The 23,976-nt window shown below is 52.4% G+C and overlaps 1 protein-coding gene across 1 annotated transcript; it reads left to right on the top strand.

Annotated features, from left to right (window-relative positions):
• Positions 1–8,162: 8,162 nt before the first annotated feature.
• On the top strand, positions 8,163–23,306 carry LOC127036200 (CMP-N-acetylneuraminate-beta-galactosamide-alpha-2,3-sialyltransferase 4-like). Its single transcript, XM_050926914.1, has 10 exons — positions 8,163–8,262; positions 13,339–13,396; positions 14,505–14,561; positions 15,510–15,637; positions 17,522–17,585; positions 18,481–18,576; positions 19,368–19,560; positions 20,239–20,367; positions 21,799–21,945; positions 23,208–23,306. The coding sequence occupies exons 1-10, from the start codon at positions 8,163–8,165 to the stop codon at positions 23,304–23,306; spliced, it is 1,071 nt and encodes a 356-aa protein (XP_050782871.1).
• Positions 23,307–23,976: the final 670 nt, after the last annotated feature.

Genomic DNA, 23,976 nt, shown 5'->3' with positions numbered 1-23,976 from the left:
GCACGCTGCAGCCACACGATGGCACTGCAAGGCCACGGAAGGGCCCGGGGTGTCTCTGCAGCCCATTTGTCTGGCAGGATCAAGCTTCGTAACCCTTGGCAGGAGGCAAAAAGCTGGTCCAACTCCCCCAGGCCAGCTCAGTTCCAAGGGGACAGCGTGGGGGGCGGGGCACAGAGGTGAAGGTGGCCTTGCAGTGAGGACAGAGCCAAGGGTCCTTTCATGCTCCGCGCCCTGCTTTGCATCAGTGCCCGCTGCACAGGGCGTATTTTCGCAGCGACGCGTGGGACTGGATTGGTGCGGCCGTGCCTGGATGTGCTAGGCTGCTTTTCACGGGCGGAACGGGTGCATGCATCAAGGCTAGCGGTGGAGGACTATTTTCACCGACGCGGTGTGTGTGTGCGCGTGCATGGGTCCGTGCCACACGTGCCTAGTTGTGCCAGCCGTCTTTCCGCAGGCTGAGCGGGGGTGTGTATTAGCATCAGGGGTGGGAAGCTGATGGTCACGGAGGGTGTGTGAGTGGGCGGATGCAGCAGGGCCAGGGCTCCCTGGCAGGTTCTCACAGGGGTTGAGAGGTGAGGACAGGCAGGGCCGATGCAACCATTTAGGCGACCTAGGCGGTCGCCTAGGGTGCTAGGATTTGGGGAGTGCCATTTTCTTCGGCAGCGACCGTGGCGGCCTCATCTTCGGCTGCCCTGGTTGCTGCCGGCATTTAGGCGGAGGGAGCTGGCGCAGGGGGGCGCGGAGAGGGCCGCCTGCAGCAAGTAAGGGCGGGGCAGCACTCAGGGGAACTCCCCACCCCAGCTCACCCCTGCCCCGCCTCCTCCCCGAGCACGCCGTGGCTGCTTCCCTTCTCCCGCCTCCCAGGCTTGCCGCGCCAATCAGCTTAGGTGCTGCAAGCCTGGGAGGCGGGAGAAGTGAAACAGCGATGGCGTGCTTGGGCTGGAGACGGAGCAGGGGTGAGCTGGGGTTGGGGGGAGCCTCAGGGTGGAGGGTGGGGAGTGGGGAGCTGCTATGGGGGGGCACCTCAGGGCGGAGGTGGGGAGCTGCCGGGTGGGGGGGAGCGCAAGGTGGAAGTTTCGCCTAGGGCACGAAACATCCTTGCACCGGCCCTGGGGACAGGTCCGTTCTCTCTCCTCCGGGAGAGGAAACCAGCTTTGGAATTGCAAGAGGAAGTTGAATGATGTCTACGCTCAGGTATAAACCAGCTCGGGTATGTCAGCCCCACCTCTGCTTGCAGCGTAACCGGGCCCGTAGAGAGGTGCAGGGAGAGAATTGTTGCATTTTTCAGGTGTCCTCCTCCCCAGCTGCGTTCCGACTTGCGGCATGCGGCGCTGTGTGTTTGTTATTAAATGCAGTTGATTGATTTTTCTCTCTCTTCTTTTGTGCTGGTTTATTTTGATATAAATAGATTTTTTTTTAAACCAAAGTGATGCTGGTATGTCTTCTCAATCCCCCGCCCCCAGCGGTGGATGGTTTTGATGCTTATTGGAATGGTTTTAATTTGTTTTCTGCTTGTCCTGCTGTGCTGAAATGTGAGGGACAATCTTTCGAGAAGTTGATTTTTCTATCTGTGTGCAGCAAGAGACGGCTGGGGTGGGGGCGGTGGAGGCTAGAGGAGTGGAGTCAGATTGGATGTGTCGTCATTTACTAGCCTATTCTTGCAAGGGTGCAATAGCTGGTGTAAAAAAATCCCTGTGTACCTCACCTCCTCAGTTACTGCTAGAAGACCACACAGATTTGTTTCACTCTTTCTCCAGCATGAGAATGGAGAGCAGCACACAATCTCAGGCCCTGGGATTTTTGATAGGCTGGCGGTGAATCAGAATAGCACCTCGCCCCCAGGGATCTCAAAGTAAATTTCCAGCCATTAGCTGAGCTAGGCAGGATATCATTATTATGGCCATTTCACGGATAGGGAAACCGAGGCACAGAGTGAGCCGGTGATTCGCCCAGGGTTAGATCGGGTGAGTAGCAGAGGGAGGAATAGAAGCCAGGAGCTCTGATTTCCATTCCAGGAGAGGAAGGCTGGTCCAGGGGTTAGGGTATGAGCCTGGGACTTCAGAGATCCCGGTCCAGTTCTCTGTCCTGCCATGGGCTTCGTGTGTGACCTCGGGCAAGTCACGTTGTGCCTCAGTGCCCCCTCGGTGAGATAGGGATAACAGTCCAACCCTCTCTGGCAGTGGTGTTCTGAGCAGTCTTACGACGCGCTCAGATACTCAGGGAACAGGGACTATGTAGGTACCTCCTTAAATCAGTTGCCCTGCTTTAACCTGGAGGCAGTGTTGCCACCGAATGCAGCCAGGAAAGACAGAGAATACTCTCCAAAGGGCTGGCGATGAGGCAGTTGTATGCCGGGGACAGCACAGAGGCTTGCCACGAGCTGTGATGGGCGAGTCGCTCAAGCCCTGTGTGGGGCGACAGCTGCTTTCCAGCACTGGGAGCCTTCCACAAAGAGCTCTGTGGTCCATAGACGGACTAGTGTAGAGCCGTCAATGTGATCCGAGCTGCTGGGCTGGCCCATGAGGGGAGGCAGGCATCCAGACAGGACCCCCCACCATCAAGGCCCGTGAAGACACTTTGTCTCGCACCTGGACCTGAACTGGGGGGCACTGTGGTGCAAGGAGAGGAGGGGTAACGGGCTCTCTATGAACTGTGCCATTAGCTAGCCTGGCCGTCATGTGCCGCACGAATGTTCGAGGGTCTGCAGGGAGAGCTCCACTGCATTGCAGCAACCCAGTGGCGAAAAGCTAAACCCTTAGGGGACTGCTGGGGCCCATGCTTTGGAGAGAAGGCTGTTCTCTCTGGCTCCATCCTCCCCTGTTCCAGGTGGATACGTGGCCGATCAGGGGCGTGTGCAGGAATTAAAATTTGACTGCTTTTGGAGGGGCACGTTAAACACGTGCATATTATACACATTAAACCATATCAACACACGCATCATGTGCATAGAAATAGACAGCAGTACACTCACCATTTCAGTGAAAATCCATGTGGTGTGGAGCCATCTGAATACATGTATCCACAAGCACTTGGCTGTGGTGGGGTCACAGAGCGCCTCCAGCCCCGGGGCTGTGGTGGGGAGAGAGAAGGAGCTGGACCTGGAAAAGTTCTGGGCCCCGCTGCAGCCCCAGGGTCACGGGAGCTCTCTCTCTCTCTCCCTGCCATGACCTGGGGCTGGAGGAGTTGTCAGCTCTTGCCACTGCCCCGGGACCGGAGGAGCTCTGTGCCCCCTCTGATTATTTGGAGGCCTGTGCTTCTGCTTGCCCCGCCTTGTGCCTGCCCCTGAGGCTGATGGTCCTCGCATCCTGACCCTTGGCTGAAATTGAGTGACATATTCTAAGTGCCAAACTCTGGCTAGTTTGTCTCCATCTTGTCCGGCACAGCAGACCTTTGCGATACAGCTGTGAAGACGTATCCAACTCCCATCGGGACTGCAAGCTCATCGAGGCAGGGACCGTGCCTTCCTGTGTGTGTGCGTGCAGCACCGGGCACAACCGAGCCCCCAGTCTGTGTAGGACTTCTGGGCTCTGTTGCGATGCAAACCAGAAATAATTCGGAAGCTCCCCCAGTGGCAGGTGAAAGCATCTTTGGGCGCCTGCAGTGCGAACAGCGTGTCAGAGACCCTTATTTCCGAGAAAATGTGCATTCCAAGGGAAACCTAGACAGCTTGAGCCTAATGGTTAGAGAGAAGGCCCAATCCAAACCCCACTGTCAGTGCAGAGGCTCCCATCGATTTCACTGGTCCAAAGGTCCAGTCTAAGGAATAAGGACCCTTCTAAATAAGGAACACCCAATGACTGTTCTTTCAGGCTGATTTTGCTGCTCTGTGCTTAGGGCCAGGTTTGCAAGGGCTCCACACCCACAGTTAGAACCAGATTTTGAAGACAGCTCGGCTCCCACTGGGCCACTCCCATTGGGCCAGGTTTTCTACAGCATCCAGTACTAGAACTGTGTGACTCACAAACTTTTAATTTCACCAGCAATTCCAAAAAAAAGTGGGGATAAAAATTCCAGTTGAACAAAAGAGTTCATTTAGATTTTGAGCGTTTTTAAAAAAGAAGTGGTTTTGAATTTTTTAAACAAAATTGAAGGAAATAGCAAAACAAAAAGGAAACCAAAAATTCAAAACATTTCAACTTTTTTTTTTTGGGGGGGGGGATTTTTTCCCCTCCTTGAATAATTTGGTGAAACTGACATGAATTTGCAAAATGTTGTGGTGTCGCCAACTCTGCATTGTTCGCCAAAAAAGTGTTTCTCCTGAAAAATGTCCAGCTTTACTGGGGACCCAGCACCCTCTGGGCCTTTGAGGAAAAAAGAGCCACTTTTTGTTGATGCCAAAGTGGGAACAGGTGAGCTCTGCAAAATTTGGTCCTCAATCCATATACATGGAATTAAAGAAAAATAAAAAAAATTTTTTTAAAGGGACAGTCTTTTTGTTTTTGTTTGTGGTGGTTTCTGGGGTGAGGGCGAGAAGTGCCTTCTGTGTATGCTTGAAGAAAATTGCTTTTGCTAAATTATTTCTCTCTCTCTTTTTTAAATATATATCTGGGCGGCTGTACAGTTTACATTTCCTGCTGCAGTGACAAATACTTTAATTAAAAGGGAGGAAAAAAACAAACAAAAAACAAAAACGAAAACCCCTCTGTGAAAATAAACCTAGGCCCAGCACCTGCTGGTGGAGCGCTGGAGAAAGAGACAGACTTCTCCGGACTGGCAGTAGCTTGCTTGATTTTTTTTTCTTTTTAATACTGTTTTACTACATACTAGGAAGCAGCCTGTGCTGAACACCTTGCTTCTTGAGAGCTATGAAGCTCGGCTGCATTTCTCTGAAGCCAGGAAAGACGACTTCTTGACCTGTCTGACCTCCACGTTCTGTGGAGCCATTAATGTGTTGAAGTCACCGAGTGTGGGACTGAGGTCTGAGTGTGCTGTCGTACTGTATTGCTAGAGAACTCAATAAGGCTTTGAGGCACTGACTCACTGGCCCCTTTCTACAGAGAGCGGGGAATGGTGTATTCTGCTCTGAGCACGGCATTGCTGAGAACATATCCCCTAACCGGAATGGCAACACAACCGGTCAGACTGGGGCGGATGGGAAGGAGTGAAGGCATTGGCTTGAGGGAAGATGAAAGCAGCTAGCCCCTGATCCTGCAAGGAGTTCCCTGTGGCGCAGCCCCCTGTGCCTGTGCAGAGCCACTTATAGGATAGTGATGCTCCACGTGGGTGTGGTGGGGCCTGGGGAGCACCCTGAAAGCAGCTCCTTGCAGGGTCAAGGCGGCGATGGGACCGTAATGGCCAGCAGAGATTGGATGGGTTTGAACAAGCAGGAGGGAGAGGAATCATCAGGGTGCTACACTAGCCGTGCTTAGACTGTAAGTCCCTTGGGGCAGGGGCCGTCTTTGTTCTGGATTTGTACAGCACCTAGCACCATGGGGCCTTGGTCCACGACTCGGGCTCCTAGGCTGTACCGTGATTATTATAATTATTACTTCTAAAGGGGGAATATGTAGGGTGAGTAAGGAAGGGTGGGCAAGTCACTGCTCTTCCCCCCACACACGTGGCAGACTATCTTCAATCAGCCTCGGCCACATTGCCAGGAGCACCCAGTGGGCACCCCCTATCCCTCTCCCCAGCTCCCAGGCCGGTTGCCGTAGGAAGAACCCATCCGGCAGAGCAGAGGAGAGGAGCTGATCCAGGGGAAGGAGTTGAAAACCCCAGCAGCTCTCTTCCCCCGAGAGTGACCAGGACCCCAAAACCATAGCCCTCTGCATGGGACTGGGGAGGGGGCCCCTTTAGGCCAGCATAGGCAGGAAACTAGATGCCTTCCCCCAGTGAATGCTTCCCCTCTTTCTGTCCCTGCAGGGAGGAAGAAGAGGGCCGGGCTCCAGCGGATTTCAGATGGGCTCATGTAGGGTGTGTCTACATGGCAGCTGAGAGCAAGCCTAGGGAGACAGACTCGCACTAGCAGAGTTCGAGCTAGCATGCTAAAGGAGCAGTATGGATGCTCGGCACTGGTGGAGGCAGGGTAGCCACTCCCAAGTACCTGGCATACCGGCCGTTCCGGTACTTCAGGAACGGTGGGAGGCCGCCCTTTGGTGTGATCTTGCACACACGGTGCATGCCGTGCAGGATGCCGTTTTGAAGAGCTCCCCGTCCTGTCCTCACCAGCGTGACCTCGCACGCACAGTATGTGCAAGATCTCGCCGGCAGAGTGGAGCACTATTCAGTAGGGTATCCCCGGTCTGATACAGGGCAAAGCCACATCCGGTTTGCCTTAGTACCAGACAGGCTCCTGGCACATAAGCTGTGGACTGTAGCGGCACCTGGCACCCAGCAGGGAGGTTCAGCAGGGTCAGAGTCCCCCAAGATAGTTCTGGGCTGGGGAGAGTCAGGGCACTGCTGCTAGGCAGGATCTGCGCAGCCAGGCTGCTCTGAGAGGGGGCGTGAGAGAGGGAAGGGAAGGAGGACTCTCCATACTCAGCGTTATGCCTGCTGACTGTAGTGACAGACGGATAACTTTCGTCAGCTCTTCACTCCGCTTTGCCCTGCAGAACGCGCGCAGCTGCAGGCGAGTGAGACGGAGATTGGTCCCGCCCGTGCTGTGTTGACAGACCTGAGTACTAAGGCCATGTCAGTTATACATCTGCACACCCCATGCAGGTGATGGCACTGCACAGGTGTCATCGGGGGCTTAATTTGAGGGCAGTGATGCACAGTCTGGTCTGCAACCCCTGGTGGTGATCCAGGAGAAGGAAAGATCTCAGTCTGGTTGGTTGATTTCTCCTCTCCCCCCCAACTTATTTTTTTTTAAATGAGCAACTTTTGACCTGTGACTGACCGATAAAGAAACACAGATGCTCAATCAGTTCTGAGCGGCCCTTAACCAGAGCTGAGCTGCAGGAGTGCAATTCAGATCAGTTTGCTGGGGGCTGTTTGCCCATCCCCTTCACATGATGCATCTCAGACTCCTGGCAAGGAAGCACTTAACCTTCCTTCTTTGAAACGATTACCTTTCACTGACGCCTTCCAAAGCAAATGCCCACCTGCACCTGGACCAGACGGACGGCTGTCTGGCAGGAACAGTGCAATAGGCTGAGACAGTCAGATCTCACCTACTCCTGCAGTGCGAACCCCAGGCTCCCTGGGGAGGAAGAGCACCGATGCGCTCGCTCCTAAGGTAACCACCGAAAAGTTGGCTAATCCCACCAGCAGGGCCTGGAGAGCAGCAGATGCCAGCGCAGCCGAAGGGTCTCTGCGGTGGCCAATGGGCAGCTTTGGAAGAGCTGGTTTTGCCCGAGAAAATCAGCCTCGCAAGGCCCGGTTCCAGCCGCCGAGTGTGGGGATGAATTTAAGGCACCATCAGTTACAGGCTGCCGCTTTCTCCTGCTGTGCTTGAGTTTGTATCACCTGCTCAACGGGGCTAATTAGATGATGGCCTTCAGATGGAGGAAGCAGAGTTCTTCCTTCCTGCGCCGTCCCTTAAAGAGAGGGAGTGCATCATCGTGGCTTTCCTGGCCTGAGCTCGCGCGTGTCTGCTCCAGCCGCATCGCTGTCCCTGTATAATTAAGGCTGTCAGTCAAGCTCAGAGGCCTAAATGCTGCAAACCCTGCGGCTTGCTGGGATTGCTCACAGAACTGCCTTGCTTGCAAAGGTGCCATGCCCTCTGCTCTTTGGAGGGAAGTATCATCATTGGCGGAGCAAGCTTCGGGGCCATGGGGAGAAAAACTAACCTCTTGGCAGCAGTTAGGTTACTCCTGTCGGTGACGTCCCCTTTCACTGTGTCGTTTTAGGGTAACTGTTAAAAACAACATCCCCTTCTAATCCACCCGCCCCATGCCCAGCGTGCATGGAACAGCCCAAAGCAAAAGGGAGGTAGATGAGTCTTTCGACACAGCCTTTCTTCCATTTACCTGGGGAATCTCAGCAGGGTGAAGCAGAGTGTGGCATGTCCCAGAGTCTCAATTGCTAGACATTACCCGGAATGCCGGGTCAATGTAGCCAGGGCAAATGCAGGCAGCTGTCCCACGGGCGCTTGAGAAGGATCCCTGCCTACCATTCTGTGCAGAGTCTAATATCTTGGTTCACCAGTCCTTTTGATTGATGAATTAGTGGGTCACCTCCGTTGGTTTTCTTTGCAGGCCGGGAACGCGGGAGCTGCCGATATGAATCTTGAGGGACACGTGTGCTCCAAATTGCAACGCAGATTTGCCTTTGTCATTCTCAAGAAGCTGTGGAAAGTGCTGATGCTTCTGCTGAGTGTGGGTAAGAGAGCTTGATCTCATGCTGAGTCTTGCCATCCCATCCCCTGCCCCACTTGTTATTTGCGTGTGATCACCAGGATCAAAGTCCCACCGTGCTGGGTGCTATATAGTGAGAGACAGCCTATGCCCTGAAGAGCTTGCACTTTAAATAGACAGGACCCAACAGCTGAGTGTGGCAAAGTGGGTAGAAGGGACGAGGGTGGGTGGAGCATGGTAGTGGTAACAGGAAATGGGGTTACATAGATCAGCTACGTGCAGAGCTAAACAGCTTCAGAAAGTTTGATGTCTGTGAGATCTGTGGAACCACCTCTACTCTTGGCGAAGCAGAACAGGCCTGAGGCTCCTCTGGCTCCCATTGGGTTTACGGCAGCGTGATGGGAATGAGTATGTGGAGAATCAGGCCCAAAGATGTCGGACGGGATGGAGAATGGTGCAGTGTGCACCAGCCTTTGCCATGGTCCGGCAAGGGGCCGGTGCACACTGAGTGCTTTGAATCTCATGAATTCTTTGACTTCAGGGGGACACTTGCGTGGGTCAGTGCTCCCAGGGTGAGTCAGGTCTCAGCCGTGTGGCCCTAACGTGCTGCTAGTCAAGTTTGCGCCTGCATATTTCTCAGCCGGTCGTGCTTTTCCAAACCAAGCACCTCATCTTGCGAAGCCTTCCAAGCATTTACTACTGCGAGCAATGATGCTTTCCTCAGTGGAACTACTCCCAATTGTAAGCACCGAACCTGGTAAAGCTGCAGTTCTTGGGCAGGACTGTGTATATTCTCGGATCTAGGTTATTTTTAGAAAATTGAGTCACTTGAGCTGTATTTGCCTGTGTGGTGGGGAAGAAGGGCTTCTGATTTTTTTTTTAAATGTGAAAATCTTCTTTATTGTTTCCCACACTTCGCTCAAATCAATCAGGTTGAATTTCACTGTGTTCTCCCCCCAAAATATTACCTTTGTGCTGTGAATAACTCTGGATAATTTCAGTCCAAGTTGTAACTTCTTCAAAATTGTAAGTACCTGAAAACAGCAGCTTAGGCCGTGCAGTAGCATGATCTGTGTTCGGTAGGCCCCTGGACTGATGAGGAGCCTCCTGCAGATTTAGAGTTAGAATGTGTATGTGTGGGGGTGGAAAGTAGAGTGACCAGACAGGACGGGATGGGGGATAGTAGGTGCCTATGTAAGACAAAGCCCTGAATATTGTGACTGTCCACATAAAATCAGGATATCTGGTCACCCTAGTGGATCGGTGGGTGGTCCAGTGAAATCACCAGGAGGACCAGTGCTTGTGAACCCCTTCCGCAAAGTAAGGCAGTCCTGTTTTCACTAGAAAGGCTGGTGGTTTGGCTTGGGAAAATCATTGCAGCTTCCGGGCTAAAAATGCATCCATCAGACCTTCAGTTTGAAAGAAGTCCTCCTGGTGCCCAATAGTTTAATGACTGTTGTGTTGTTTGATTTGGGGCATTATGAGAAAAGTCAAATTAAAATCTTTTGTTTTACAATCAAAATTGTGCTTAACAAATAGGTTTTTTAAAAAAAAATCTGAAAATCCATATTCCACTTGGCTCGTTTGGAGATGATTTACAGCCAGCTTTGTAAAGATTCCTGGAGGAGTTTTGCTCAGCAGAAGGCTGGCTGGGTTGTCAAAGATCTCGATGTTTTTACTCGCAAAATCTGTGAAAGTCATGGGTGAAATCCTGGCCTCACTGAAATCAGTGGCAAAACTCCCATTGACTTCAGCGGGACCAGGATTTCATGTGGATTTCCCATGTGGAAGTCATGGTTGTGACACACATGCAGCCTTATAGATAAGTTCTCCCCAAATGGCCTGCAGGTTTTGGTGCCTGTCGTTATATACATACACACGCCCACCTCAGAGCCTGAGTTTTAGGAGCACCGAGCCCATGCTCTGTTCTGGTTTCCCTACTGTGCTTATCACTGTGGTAGCTGAGTGCCACTGTGATATCCTGTTGTCTCCCCAATGGACTTCAGCTGCTTTTCCTGAAATCAGGCCCTGGGTGTCTAAAGCTGGGCACTAAACACTCCAGCCTGGGAACACCTGCGCTGGACCATTTGCTCCTGCTGAGCTGATGTAACAACAGCCCCCGGCGACATCCTCCAGAGATGGCCTTAGTGTTTTTGCTACCCACTCTTACAAATGCAACTGACTCTTGGCCACCACAATCGAACAGCAAGGCCTGTGACCATGTTTGCTAGGCCTTTTCCCTGGCATCTATTCCTGTGCTGCTCAGTTCCCCTAGGCCTGGCTTGATGGGGGCAGGGGTGTTCTGCTGGGGAGGACACGTCTCTTGGTAACTTCAGGCTCTATGGCAGTGCTGAGCTAACAAGAGAACCACGGGCTCCAACAGAAGGCGAGAAGCGGCCAGCTCCACTGCAGGTTGATAGCTTATTCTGGGTACTCAGCAAACAGCAGAGGAGCCGGTATGGTCTGTTACAAAGACAAAGGCCGGCTGGCTGGGTGCAGCTTTCCCCAGTAGATCTCACCCGCTTTGGAGCTTACTCTGGAGGCAGAGATGGAGTATTTGGGGCTGGCAGGCACCTGGGAGACACTGCTACTCAGTGTCCCGCTCTCTCACCTTCCTGAGGTCCCTTTGGGAGCACAATTCATGTTTGCCAGGCCCTAGGCTCAGCTTTTTACAAGGGGGAGCCACGCGGTCCCGGGGACCTGAGCCTGGCCTTTGGTGCTCATTGAGTGCTCCTGCAGTGAGTCCAAATGAGTTCAGACCCCTGCAGAGACTGCTACCCCTTCAGGGAGCCATGCACCCAGAGGGAATTCGCAGGGAGGCTGTGCAGCCTTTTCACAAGGTGGTATTTATTAGCCAGCTGGAATACAGCATCGGAGCACGCTCAGGTCAACAAGTATGGGGAAGCCAAACCTATGGCGGCGGGGGACAGCTGCTTCTGCCTATACCCTATGTTCCATGCTCTCCTAGAATCCATCTTGGCTCACTCGCCCTCTCGCTGGCCCAGTGTCTCTATCTTTACAGCAGCAGCCTTAAAACTCCTTTGTGTCCAGCCACAGCCATGCTGTGCTCCCTCTCCCGGGCTGCCAGGCGTGCAAAGGGAATTTTTTGTAGCTGAAGCTGCCGCTGCCTCTGCAGGACCTTCCACGTATATGGGTGGATTCCAGCCGGACGTATCTGGTTCCAATCCGGACAGGCCTCTTGCCTTTGTGATATCCAGCTATGCCTCGCTCCCCCTTTATACTCAGTAGGTAAACTGAGTCACACACAATGTCCGTAAAAATATTACACACAATTTCCCCTTCTTCACCCAGGGCTAGAAAGAGGGTGATGTGAGGTTGTGCCTGCCCCTTGCCTTCCAGTGAGGCTGGGAATGGATGTGTTGAGGGGGCTGGGACAGCAGTGTCTGTCCCCCTTCATTGGATCCCTCTTGTGGCTGCCCTCCTTCACCTCTTCTGTTCCCTCATCCTTCCTACTTAGAGGATGTGCTCCCTCCTTTCCTGCTGATGGATGGGAGATAACAGGGAGGCTTGATTCCCCTCCCCAGCTGGTGTGTGAACAAGTACTAGTGCTTGCACTGATACCTTTAATGGAATGGAGGAGACGGGATGAGATGAGGGGAATTCCCCACCCCCCCAATCCCTGTCCCTACACCCAACTCTTCAGGGTTGTAACCTCCATGTCTCTTTATTTCTGGCCATGCTCCAGTGCAGTATCAGATACCCCTCACACCTGAGCCTGTATACTGCCCTTGGAGGGGGCGAACTGGCTACTTTCCCCTCTATCTGCAGCTTCATGCATCTCGGAAGCACAGAGAAGGGACGGCTGAGTTATCGTTCTGTGTTCGTACAGCACTTAGCGCAGTGGAGTCCCCCATCTTGGCTGATTCCTGGGCGCTGCTGCAATCAACGTATGAGATGCCTGGGTTTTACTGGCCACGTGGAGTACAGCTCCAAGGAGAAAGGCAACGCAAAGGAGACAAGATGTCTAACGTTCTTTTGGTGTTAATGTCTTTCCTACCCATCTGTACAGGAGCTAATCCTGTCTGTCTTTCTCCCCCCAAACTCCTACTGATTTCAGCGGTGCACAAGGAATGTCAGGGCTGGGCCCGTGGTTTTCTCAGGCAGGGACACTGGTTTGCAAGCAGGTGAAACATTATTGTTTATTATTTGCATTACATAGCAACTCGGGGCCCCAGAGATGGATCAGAGTCTCACTGTGCTAGGTGCTGTACAAAGAAAGAACAAAACAATTTTTTTCTCTGTTCTGCGCTCCTCTGTTTTGCACCCGCATTTTGGGGGCAGGATTGGGGTTGTGGCTGTTGGGTTTTTTTCCAGGTCTGGCTGGTGGATGGGCTGGGGGGACAAATGACTCCCTGTCATAGAAACATGAGAGGTTGGAAGGCGCCTGCTCTCTGCATCCCCTAATCTGTGCAGATATAAGGCCCTTGAAGAGACAATGAGAGAGAGCGAGAGCTGGGCTCAGCGTAAACGAAGCCCTTGCCAATGGTGCCCAGCAGGGGGCGCAGTCAGGGTTGCGATGTAACAGTGCTGCTCTCTATAGTGCCCCATGGTTAGAGTGGGGAGGGGCCTGAGACTCAGCACTCAGGGGTTCTATTCCTGGCCCTGGAAGGGAGTCTGTGGCTTAAAGCATTGGGCTGGGAGTCAGAGCTTATGGGTCGTCTTCTTTCTAGTTCTGCTGCTAACTCAGTGAAGGGCTTTGACAAGTCACTTCACCTCTCTGCACTGCTGTGTTGCCATTTTACAGATGGGGGAATAATACCCACCCTATGGGGCTGCTGCAAGTCGTAATGTTTGCAAAGTGCAGGGAGGGCCTGGAGTGGACATTGCTGTAGAAATATGAAGGATTATTAACAGAAAGTCCTGGCCGGTGAGGGACTAGTTCTGATCTAGCCACTCAGGGGCTCTCCTGCTCTGGAACAGGATCTGCAGTCTTCAGCCATATGTGGTTGAAAATCTCACCAGTCTGATGTGCGTTTCGGGGGCCGGGTGGCAGGTGCGCCCACCTGTGGTGTTGCTGCTAAGCTGAGACCATTGCTTCTCTGTTTCAACGTGTCCGTCTTGTGTCCATTTCCTTCGACAGTGCTCAGTGTGCAAGTTTTCCAGTACTGCAGGAGGATGATGCCTGACATTCCCTTTGAGTAAGTCACTCTACTTCCCCGGGACCGATCTGCGTGATGTTAGGTTCCTAGAGGGAGCTCAGTAGCCAGAAACACACTTCACCTATAGCTCAGACCTTTCTGTACTGCGACAATGGAGACCGCTTGCTGTGGGGCATGGGGAACCCTAGAAAGTTTGGGAGAGCCGTGTTCCACCTGGCGAGGAGATGGTCTGAATTGGGTGGCATGGAGAATGGGGTGTGTAGCGGGGTGGTCCCCTGCTCCTGCCCTGAAGGGCTTAAAACAGCCCTAGGGGAAAGGTTGTGGCTGGGAGCTACTAAGCCTGGGCTGATTGAGGAAAGTAGGCTCAGATGTGGCCATGCTCCAATCAGGCCAAGCTGGCCCCTATAAGAAGGCAGAGAAGCCAGAGGCAGACAGTCTCTCTCTAACTATAGAGGGAGATGGGCCTGGCTGCAGGGAGCTGGACATAAGGTACCTGAGTGAAGCAGGGCTGGGGAAAGGCAGAGGAGCTGGGGAGCTCTAGCCTGGAAAGCCCCAAGCTGTGGCCTAGCATTGGGCTAATAGGCACTGGGGGTTGCAGGAGGCAGCCCAGGGGTAGGCAAAGGCAGCAGGTCCAAACCCTCCTTGCCAGTGATGAGTAGGCTGATACTGCAGTCTGCCCCAGGGTGTGGGGCTAGACAATGAGTGGCAGTAGCCATATACTGAGGTGAGGTGGGAATAGAGGGTAGACCCTGAGAGAAAGCGGTTACTGCCAGGGGGCAGCACCCCATGTAAAAGGGCACTGGGTCCAGGGAGGGACACTGGGGCCAGAAGACAGTTGGATCACCAACCTGCAGGGTGTGCTCTGGAGCTGAATCGAGCTAATTCCTGGAAGACACCAGCAGGAGGCACCGCAGGGGTGAGTCTGCTCGTCTACAGGGTGGAAGGAGAGGAAAGGAAGAGAAAAGTAGCAGGGAAAAAAATCATAGAAGGACTCGATTGTAAACCTAAAAGCTTCCCATAGTGTGGGATCCCTGGCAGGTCGTGGGGTGTGCTAATGGATAGTTCTGGAGCAGACTCATGATGGGCTAGAAAGGGGGTGGAGGCACTTAGAAGGACTGTGGATAAATGAGCTGTATCTGTTTCACAGGAAGGACATCAACATTTGCAGAAAGCATTTTGCATGGAGAAAGCCCATTCTTGGCAGGTTTGTTAGTTGCTTTTGATTTGTCCTGGGGATGTTGGCGAGGGAGGGTTTGAAGCTCTGATCAGTGTATGTGGAGGGGCAGGGCAGTCCCCGGTGTGTGGGGAATCCAGCAGACAGGAAGGGAGATGTGGCTTAGTCCATGGCGAGTGCTGGTACCGCTGTGAACAAGCAGATGTGAGACACACTGAGAAACCACAAGAGGAAAAGCAGACCCCACTTCGCCCCAGGGCAGAGAAATTGAAAGATGACTCAGCATTTCCAAGCCGTTGGCAGGTCAAGGCAAGGGGAATAAATTGGGGAAGTGGAGTATGGGAACTCAGAGGGGATTTCACCATCGCAGGCTGGGCTGAGACGTGGGGCGGAACCAGCCAGGCCTAGCAGGGAGGGATGTGGTTCCTTTTCTAGAAGTGCTTGGGGCAAGCGCAGAAGCATCCGAGTGCGCTAAGTCAGTGGCTTTCTGCCTTTCCAGATGACTGTTCCCCTTTCAGGGGTCTGATTTGTCTTGTGGACTCCCAAGTTTCACCTCATTTGAAAACGACTTGCTTACAAAATCAGACCTCACAATACAAAAATGTCACAGCATCACTGTTCCTGAACAGTCGCTGACTTTCTGATGTTTGCTATATAATTATGAAATAAATCAACTGGAATATAAATATTACACTTACATCTCAGTGTACAGTATAAAGAGCTGTATAAATAAGTCAGTATCTGTATGAAATTTTAGTTTGTCCTGACTTCACTAGTGCTTTTTATGTCGCCTGTTGTAAAATTAGGTGCACACCTAGATGAGCTGACATACTCTGTGTACCTCCATGTCTGCCTGCCCCTGGTTGAGAACCACTGCCCTGCGTGATCCTGGATGCTCAGCCCATGTGCAGAAGCTGTGACTGGCCTTTCCTCCCTGGACCCTGCTGCGGTACTAACACCCTGGCTCTCTCTTGCTAGGTTCGAGCCTGACTGGAAGCCTTTCCTGACCAGCAAGGAGTTATTCTGGCAGGACGACACCCCTGCCAGGAGACAACTAAACGACCTTCTCCACTTGCACAGGCTTCCCTTCGGACTGAATAGCTCGGGTATCGGTCTCCTCCTCCCCAAGCATGCCCTTTGCTCGCGGTTACCTCACGGGGCTGTGGGGGCCCATTGGGCATCAGAAAAGCCTCTCCATTATGCAGCCGCTCGGAGATGTGGAAGATGGGGGGTAGGGCTAGGATAGAAATATGCCAGGGCTGCTCAGAGCCGAACCGCAGGATTTCCTGGGTAGGTGGTCAGGCTGGAGGAGTGGATCTGGCCCTTTGAGGATGAGCCTGGGGAATGGCAGAGAGGAAGGAAGGAGGAAACTCTCTAATTCCATTCTCCAGCCAGGGCCAGCAGGCCCATGAATAGAACTGATGAGTGCTGGACGGTTAAAGCTTCCATTGCAGTCTGTGGTCACAGCCCCATTGACCCCTCACTGGGCTGGTATCGGGACCCTTCTGAACTGTCCCACCGTGTGCCCTGATTATTTGTGTGCCAGGACACTTGATGGGAAACCTAGGCAAAATATGATCCCTGCCCCAGAGAGTTTGCCGACTACCTGGTGCAGTGACACGAGGAGTGAAAGCCATAGGCAGCAGCGGGGAATAGGCAGAAGAGAGGGCAAAGGTGACAGCGATACAATTTCTTTGGGGCAAGAGGCTGCATGTTTGGCCGGTACACCTAGTGCAATGTGCTGTCTATGTCTGTGCCACTCTATAATGAATAGAGAAGCCTGACACTCATCTGCCCTAGGGCTTGTCTGTACAGAGACTCAGTGCCCGATAAGCTGGGGTGTAAATCTGCAGCCCGCTGTGTACTCAGTGGCCGTGTCGCCCCTCCTGCCGCGCATTCGAATTCCCTGGTGCGCTTTGGGGACTGCAGTTTGGAACAGCAGTAGATCAGAGCGCAGTGCAGGGTCCGTGCGGCCACGCAGCACATGGCAGGCTACTGTGCTGTAGAGTTACACTCCAGCGTGCCGTGCACCGAGTCTCTGTGTAGACACACACAGGAGGTGGAGAATATTCGGCAAATGGGAGGAGGAGTGGATGAAACCAGAGGGTCGTGTCTTTGGGAAAGGATCACTTGGCCCAGGCAGATGATAAAGATCATAAGAACAGCCCTACTGGGTCAGCACAAAGGTCCATCTAGCCCAGTATCCTGACTTCTGACAGTGACCAGTGCCAGGTGCCCCAGAGGGAATGAATGGAACAGGGAATCATCAAATGATCCATCCCTTGTCACCCATTCCCAGTGTCTGCTAAAGAGAGGTTAGGGACATCATCCCGGCCCATCTTGGCTAATAGCCATTGATGAATCATAGGGTCATAGACCTTAAGGTCAGAAGGGACCAGTATGATCATCTAGTCTGACCTCCTGCACAACGCAGGCCACAGAATCTCACCTACCCACTCCTATAGCAAACATGTGTCTGAGCCATTGAAGTCCTCAAACCTTGGTTAAAGACTTCAAGATGCAGAGAATCTTCCAACAAATGACCCATGCTGCAGAGGAAGGCGAAAAATCTCCATGGCTTCTGCCAATCTACCCTGGAGGAAAATTCCTTCCTGACCTCAAATCAGCTAAACCCTGAGCATGTGAGCAAGACTCACCAGCCAGAACCCAGGAAAGAATTCTCTGTAGTAACTCAGATCCCACCCCATCTAACATCCCATCACAGTCCGTTTGGCATGTTTACCGCTAATAGTTCTTTAGTAGTAGTATTTACCGCTAATTTACCTGCATGAACGTATCTAGTTCTTTTTTGAACCCTGTTATAGTCTTGTCCTTCACAACGTCCTCTGGCAAGGAGTTCCACAGGTTGACTGTGCGTTGTGTGAAGAAATGCTTCCTTTTGTTTGTTTTAAACCTGCTACCTGTTCATTTCATTTGGTGACCCCTAGTTCTTGTGTCATTGTTTTAACCCCTTTCTCCTTTCCGTCCAGTTCTTCATGCGTTCCACACATTACAGCTCCTCCCGCAGCAGGGGATGCCAAAGTCCATTGAGCGGTAGGGGGGCTGGGCTGGTGCTGTGTGCTGGGGGGACAATGGTGGCTGTTAGTGGTGGGGAAACTTCAAAAAAGAGGTTAGCAGCTTGGTTTGGAACCTTTGTATCTGAGGCACGTTAAAGTTTTCCCATTCTTACCTCCCGTCCAATCCATCCCTTCTGCTGACACCCTGCTCCCTCTCCTTGCCTCCCAGAAGGCCCCTCCTACTCTCCCTGGAGGCCCTTCTAACTTGCCCTTCTGGGCTGCCTTGGCTCCCAGGGTCTCAGAAAGGTCACTAGCCACCGCCCTGTAATTTCTTACACCCTACTCTCTCTCCCCTCTCCCATCACCATCTACCTCCTCCCAGGGCAGGGGGGCTCAGGGCACACAGAGGTATGTTCATATGTCTGTGGTGCTCATCCACTACTGGCTGTGAAGCATGGTCCATCTGCGGGGCAGCTGTTAGCCACCGGATTGCTTCCCTTTCCCACCAGTGTCGTGTGGCCCTTTCAGTACAGACTGTCTTGCCATTGCTGCCTTCCCCTTCTACCAGCTTAGCTGAGGCCGCACACAGGTTTCTTAGCATGCTGAGGCCCTGTTCCTCTCACTGGGGCATGGCCCACATCCAGCCGAGCGGAGTGCAGCATCCCTGTGTTGCAGGGCTAACCAGCTAATAGACGGGCTCTGTGGGTTAGACTGGCCTCGCTCCGTACCATGCCAACCCCGCTCCTAGTATCTGAGCACAGCAGGAGCAGCTGAACTCTCCTGGTGCTGGGCTGAGTTCCAGGTTTCCTCTGCTCTGCAGTCACGTGGGGAGACCCCAGTAGGCCAGACAAGCCCTGGGGGATATTGCTCTAGAGGGAGAGGAACTGGGCCGAACAGGGCCTCACATTCATTCTGTCGGCTCCTCTGTCTAGTCTTCAGTGCCGAAGGTGCATTGTGGTTGGCAACAGTAACTCCATTCGTGGCCGAGGCCTCGGGGCAGTGATTGACTCGCACAACATCATCATCAGGTACTGGATGCTCCCTGGGACCAACACGCAGAGGGGAACCGATGGATTGATGTACATGTACTTAGCTCTTTTTGTATGGGAAGGATAACCACTTTGACCCCTGCATTCAGGAAGCCTCATGACTTTGGCCAAACACACAAGTAGATGCTGTGGTTGTCAGAGTTCAGTCTCCACAATCGCAGGCCTTTTCTGTGGAGGCTCAGTGAGTACAGCTACACTACAATAAAAATCCCATCAGTACTGCAATTTTTAGCCCCACAGCCTGAGTCCCGCAAACCTGAGTCAGCTGACCTGGGCCAGCCACGCCCCTGCCTCAGGTCTTTTATTGCAATGTAGATGAATCCTTTGACCTCTTCCATTTGCTCAGTCAGTAGAAGGGAGAATGGTCTTGTGGTCAAGGCCTTCCTTTGGGATTCAGGAGATCTGGGTTGAATTTCTGGCAATGCCATCCATTTCCTGAGTGAAAGTCACTTAATTTCTCTGTGCATCCATTCCCCATCTGCAAAATGGGGCTAAAATCATACTGCCTTCCGCCACCCTTTGTCTGTCTTTATGTAGCTTTTCGGATCATGGACCATTTCTTGCTACATGTGCGTGCAGTGCCTAGCACACTGGAGCCATGATACCAATTGAGGCTGTGAGGTGTTGAAAATAACGAAGTAGTAAAATAAAATAAACCCCCACACGTGAACAAGTCTGGCCCTGGGTTCCGTCCGGCAGTGGCACATGACCTGTTCCATGACGACCTGTATATCTGGCATGTTCTGAGTGCTCTGCCTTTCACCCCTCAGGTTAAACAATGCTCCAGTAAAAGAGCACAAGGAAGATGTGGGTGAGAAAACCAGCATCCGTCTTTTCTTCCCCGAGTCTGCGCTGCCCAACCCTCTGGATAACAACGACAATGAAACGCTGATGGTGCTTATTGCATTCAAGAGCCTGGATTTTACCTGGGTGAAGGAGATGCTGCTGCAGACAAGGAATAAGGTGAGGCATCTCAAAGGGCTATCAGGAGATGCTTGGCCAGGTGGCATGAGATGAGGGGGAGTGAAGAGGTTTCAGGGCTCTGTGCTCTTCCATATCACGGGGTGCACATAAGCAACCTGCCACGTGCAGTGGGGTGACCCCAAGCTTCTGGTCCAGTCTGGCTCTCAACTCATCTATCATGAAATGGGAAGACTGTCTACATGGGACCTAATCCTAGAAGGCTGGTGGCGTTGGGAGCAGGAGAAGGAACCAGAATTTGCCATCCGTACTCAGCAGAGAGTCCGGGTGATTCTAACCCTGTAGCAAACTGTTACTCAATGTGAACATGGGTGGCAGAGTCTGGACAGCACCAGGGTAGATTCAGGCTGGGATTTCTATAGTCGGACACCCAATTCCCACTGAAATTCAGTGGCAGTGGGATGCCTCACTCTCAATTGCACCATTGAAAATCTTTCCCTTAGTTACTAACCACTTGCCCTGTTACCTGTTGGTACTGGCCTGTCTTGTCAGGTTACTTATGTCTGCTATCTGTATGTGATCTCTCTGTGCTAATTCCTGTAGCCGTCGTTATGTACTAACTACCTGCCTTCCTACGCTCTGCAGCTTCTTAATGAGTCAACAGGCTGGGATATTGCAGCTGGATCCAAATCTCTCTCTCCCGCTCTCTCTCCCCTACAGACTGTAGAGGGGTTTTGGCGTAGGCCTCCCAGTGAATGGAAGTGGAAAGCCTCTCACCTGCGGATTCTGCACCCTTACGTCACCTACGAAGCAACATACAAATTGCTTCAGCTGGAGAAGACGGGCAGGGTATGGCCCTGACCGTCTGGCAGGGAGAAAGCTCCAGTGTGTACTTGCTCCCTTTAACTCTGTGCCTTCCTATTCACCGCAATACAGTACTGCCCAAAGCAGAATCGCAGAAGGAGATGGAGGAGTGGAGGGGAAAGACCCCTTTGATCGTCCAGTCCATCTGCCTGCCAGAGCCGGGTGCATGCCTTTAGCAGGATTTCTGTTGCCATGGCCGGCCTCGCTCTAAATGGGCGATGGGGGTTTCTACCCCATCCACTGGGTCTGTGTCCAGATATTACTGACATTCAGCCTAAATTTCCCTTTTTAATTTCATCCCACCATTCCTTGCCATGCCAGGCTGAACAGTGTCTCTCCCCAGCTCGGTCAGTGCTTAGCCAAACTGTGTGTATTCGGTTCTCTTTCCCCATCAGATGGGCCCTCTGCAAGAAGAGAGGAATTTAGGTTTGTATCCGTTAAAGCAGCGAGGTGTGCAGGAGAGCTCAAGTGTAATCCTGGCTCTGATGCCAACTCCTCTAGCATTAGTTTCCCCACTCATTGGGGCACTGAGGATTATCCAGTTAATAAGTATCCTCATTCTTTGTCTTTCGTCCTGATCCTCAAAACGCTTGGCAGCCATTAATTAATTCAGCCACCACTGGGAAGGGAAGGGAAGCATTGTAATCGCCATTTTTGGGGGGTGGAAGAGTGTCTAAATGACTTGCCCAAGGTCAGGCCAGGGTTGGGATTGGGACTGGGACCCAAGTCTCCGGATCCCCAAACCCGTGTGCTACAATGTATCCGCGTGGCAAGTTCTACTGTCCGTGCGGGAAGTGCTAAGTGTGTACTTAGAGACCGGAGAACGGATGGTACGTTTTCTCCTGAGCTGAGCATCGTGGCTGTTCTGCTTGGCCTCACTTATTTTTTTAAGGGCAGGTGTTCGTTTGTGAAGGCCGATGTTGCCTTCAAATGACTGGCTGCACTTTTGTAACTTTTAGGCTGGAATTTAATGCACGGGTTCAAATTTAGTACAACACTAACATGCCAAGCAGAGATAGTACGTACCCAGACTGGGCATACCCAGGAGTCCGATAGGGGCAGATTAAATGCGTGCGCATAGCATGTGCAGACCTGCAGTGGCTGCTGGATTCCTTCCAAAAGCTCACAGATCTCCACTGTGATTAACATTTGACTTTTCCAAAGGGCCTGGTCTCGCTACAGGCCGCCCTGTTCTGCACAGCATCACTTTAAAAAGATGTACCTTGTGGTTTTGTCAGAGAAACGGTAAGGCCTGTAAACTCTGCCCTTCTGTCTGTCTTGGTATTTTTCTGCTAAGTGGGGGGTGGAGAGGGCAGTTTGGCCCAAATGAAGCCAGGTTGCTTGGGGCTGCTATGGTAAAAGTTGAGATCAAAATGCATAATGTAATTTGAAAATCTGTCATATCCTTTTCTCCAGAAATATTCCACCACTGGAATCATCGCTCTGAACTTAGCCCTCCATATCTGCCATGAGGTTAACATTATAGGGTTTGGGTACCCTAACAATGGTGACAATACCACGCCAGTACACTACTATGACACAGAGCATCTCAGCCAGGGTATGGTAAGATTATCCTCGTTATGTTAACTTGTTCCTTGTGACGACGCAGGCTGGGAGAGGCTGGGTCTGGAGTAGCTGCTGGGAGCTCTTTGAGAGGGCTTCAGGTACAGACTCTGTATACTCCAGTACAGCATTTGGAATGGTAATATGGGTCCAATTCAATGCCCATTGAAATCAACGGGAGTCTTGCTACTGCCTCTGAGAGCTGGTTTCCCCTCCTGTTGCCTTCACTGTCTCATTTGTCTGCTCTTCCCTGGTGCCCATCTTCATGCTCATGCACCGGGGCCTGCAAAGCACCTTCCTGACCTCATGCAAATCCCTGCTTAAGTCTCACTTTTTCCATGCCACCTGCAAGAAATTAGCCAGATGAGCCATTCATTTGTTTAAAATACAGAAACCCAACCACCCTTACCCCGCCGTGCTGCATGATTGCATTACCGTAGTGCTGTTAACCCTTGCCATTCCTGACCCTCTCCCTTCCCTCCTGACTTTTTACCCCCTTTTATTAAAGTTATATCATTAATAGCAATGGCACCTAGAGCAGTGGTTCTCAAAGCCAGTCCGTCGCTTGTGCAGGGAAAGCCCCTGGCGGGCCAGGCCGGCTTGTTTACCTGCTGTGTCTGCAGGTTCTGCCGATGGCGGCTCCCACTGGGAGCTGCAGGATATGGCGTGGGCCGAGGGATGTGCTGGCTGCTGTTTCCAGCAGCTCCCATTGGCCTGGAGCAGAGAACTGCGGCCACTGGGAACCGTGATCGGCTGAACCTGTGGACCAGGCAGGTAAACACAGCAGCCTGGCCTGCCAGGGGCTTTCCCTGAACAAGCAGCGGACCGACTTTGAGAACCACCGACCTAAAGTCTGCAACTGAGAAGGGGCCCGTCTTGTGTGGGCAGTGTACACACACTGCAAGAGACATTCCCTGCCCCAAAGAGCTTACAGACAGGATGGAGAGACGAAAAACAGAGATGAAGTGACTTTCCCAAGGCTATGCAGTGAGTCACTGGCAGTACTGGGAATAGAACCCAGTATCACCTGGCTCCCAGTCCAGTGCTCGAAGCATGGCACCATACTGATGTTAGCCTGTAAATTTCATGGGGTAGGGATCTTTGGTCAGATCCCCAGCTGGTCTCAATTGGAGTCGCTCCACTGAGACTGATTTACACCAGCCGTGGGTCCAGCCTGCTTTCTGTCTGTGCTGGGCGATGTTCAGCACACAATTCTGGGTGCTGTAAGAAATGATCTGTACCAACAGTACTTCTCTCTGCAGTTTGTGATGCACGACATCAGTGCGGAGCAGGCGTGGCTGCTGAAAATGATGGAGCAGGGGATGATTTCCGACTTGTTGCGTCCTTCCTCCTGGTCCTAGGGCCCCTGAGTTGGGGTGACGCTGCATGATGTTCCAGGAGCCGTTGCTCCATGCACCAGTGTTGGGCCACCATTGGCATTTGTTCTTTGTTGTTGTTCTGAACTGTATCGGACAGGGCGGCGTTATCCTGTCCTGTATCTGGTGGGCAATGAGCCATGGTCCTTTGGCGTTTGACTGCAGGGCCTTTGCCATGATGGCCTGCGACCTTCACCTCTAATCACTGATCCATGGCTTCCTTGGTGGAGAAGGAAGTGTGTCATATCATGCTTCCCACACCTTTTGGAAACAGCCCTCCCTGCTTTGCCTGCTAGTCACTTGTATTAACCCTTGAGTTGAGAGGTTAAGGCCCCCCACTGGGGCACTGAGGGATAATCTTAAACCAGGTTCTTTACAGTTCTCAGCCCCTTTCTTCAGAGCCTCAAGTGAGAAGGAGCTGGTCCCACTGGCTTGGAGAAGGACTCTGCTGAACCCTCAGAGGATCTGGTGTCTCAGGTGATCTTTGAAACGCTGGGGAAAGTTACTGGCAGTGGGACCATGCTGACAAGTTTTTTTTTTTTGTTTGTTTGGAAATAAAGACAACTGGTTGTAAGCAGGCCTGGGAGTGTCTCTGATTGGCACCAGGGCTGTAGGGAGGGGTTGTCTGGTGGGGACTAACGTGGATCAACGTACG

Source organism: Gopherus flavomarginatus, chromosome 17, assembly GCF_025201925.1.
Source record: "Gopherus flavomarginatus isolate rGopFla2 chromosome 17, rGopFla2.mat.asm, whole genome shotgun sequence".
Taxonomy (NCBI): domain Eukaryota; kingdom Metazoa; phylum Chordata; order Testudines; family Testudinidae; genus Gopherus; species Gopherus flavomarginatus.
The sequence above is the reverse complement of the archived record's forward strand: the minus strand, read 5'-3'. Positions and strand labels throughout refer to the sequence as shown.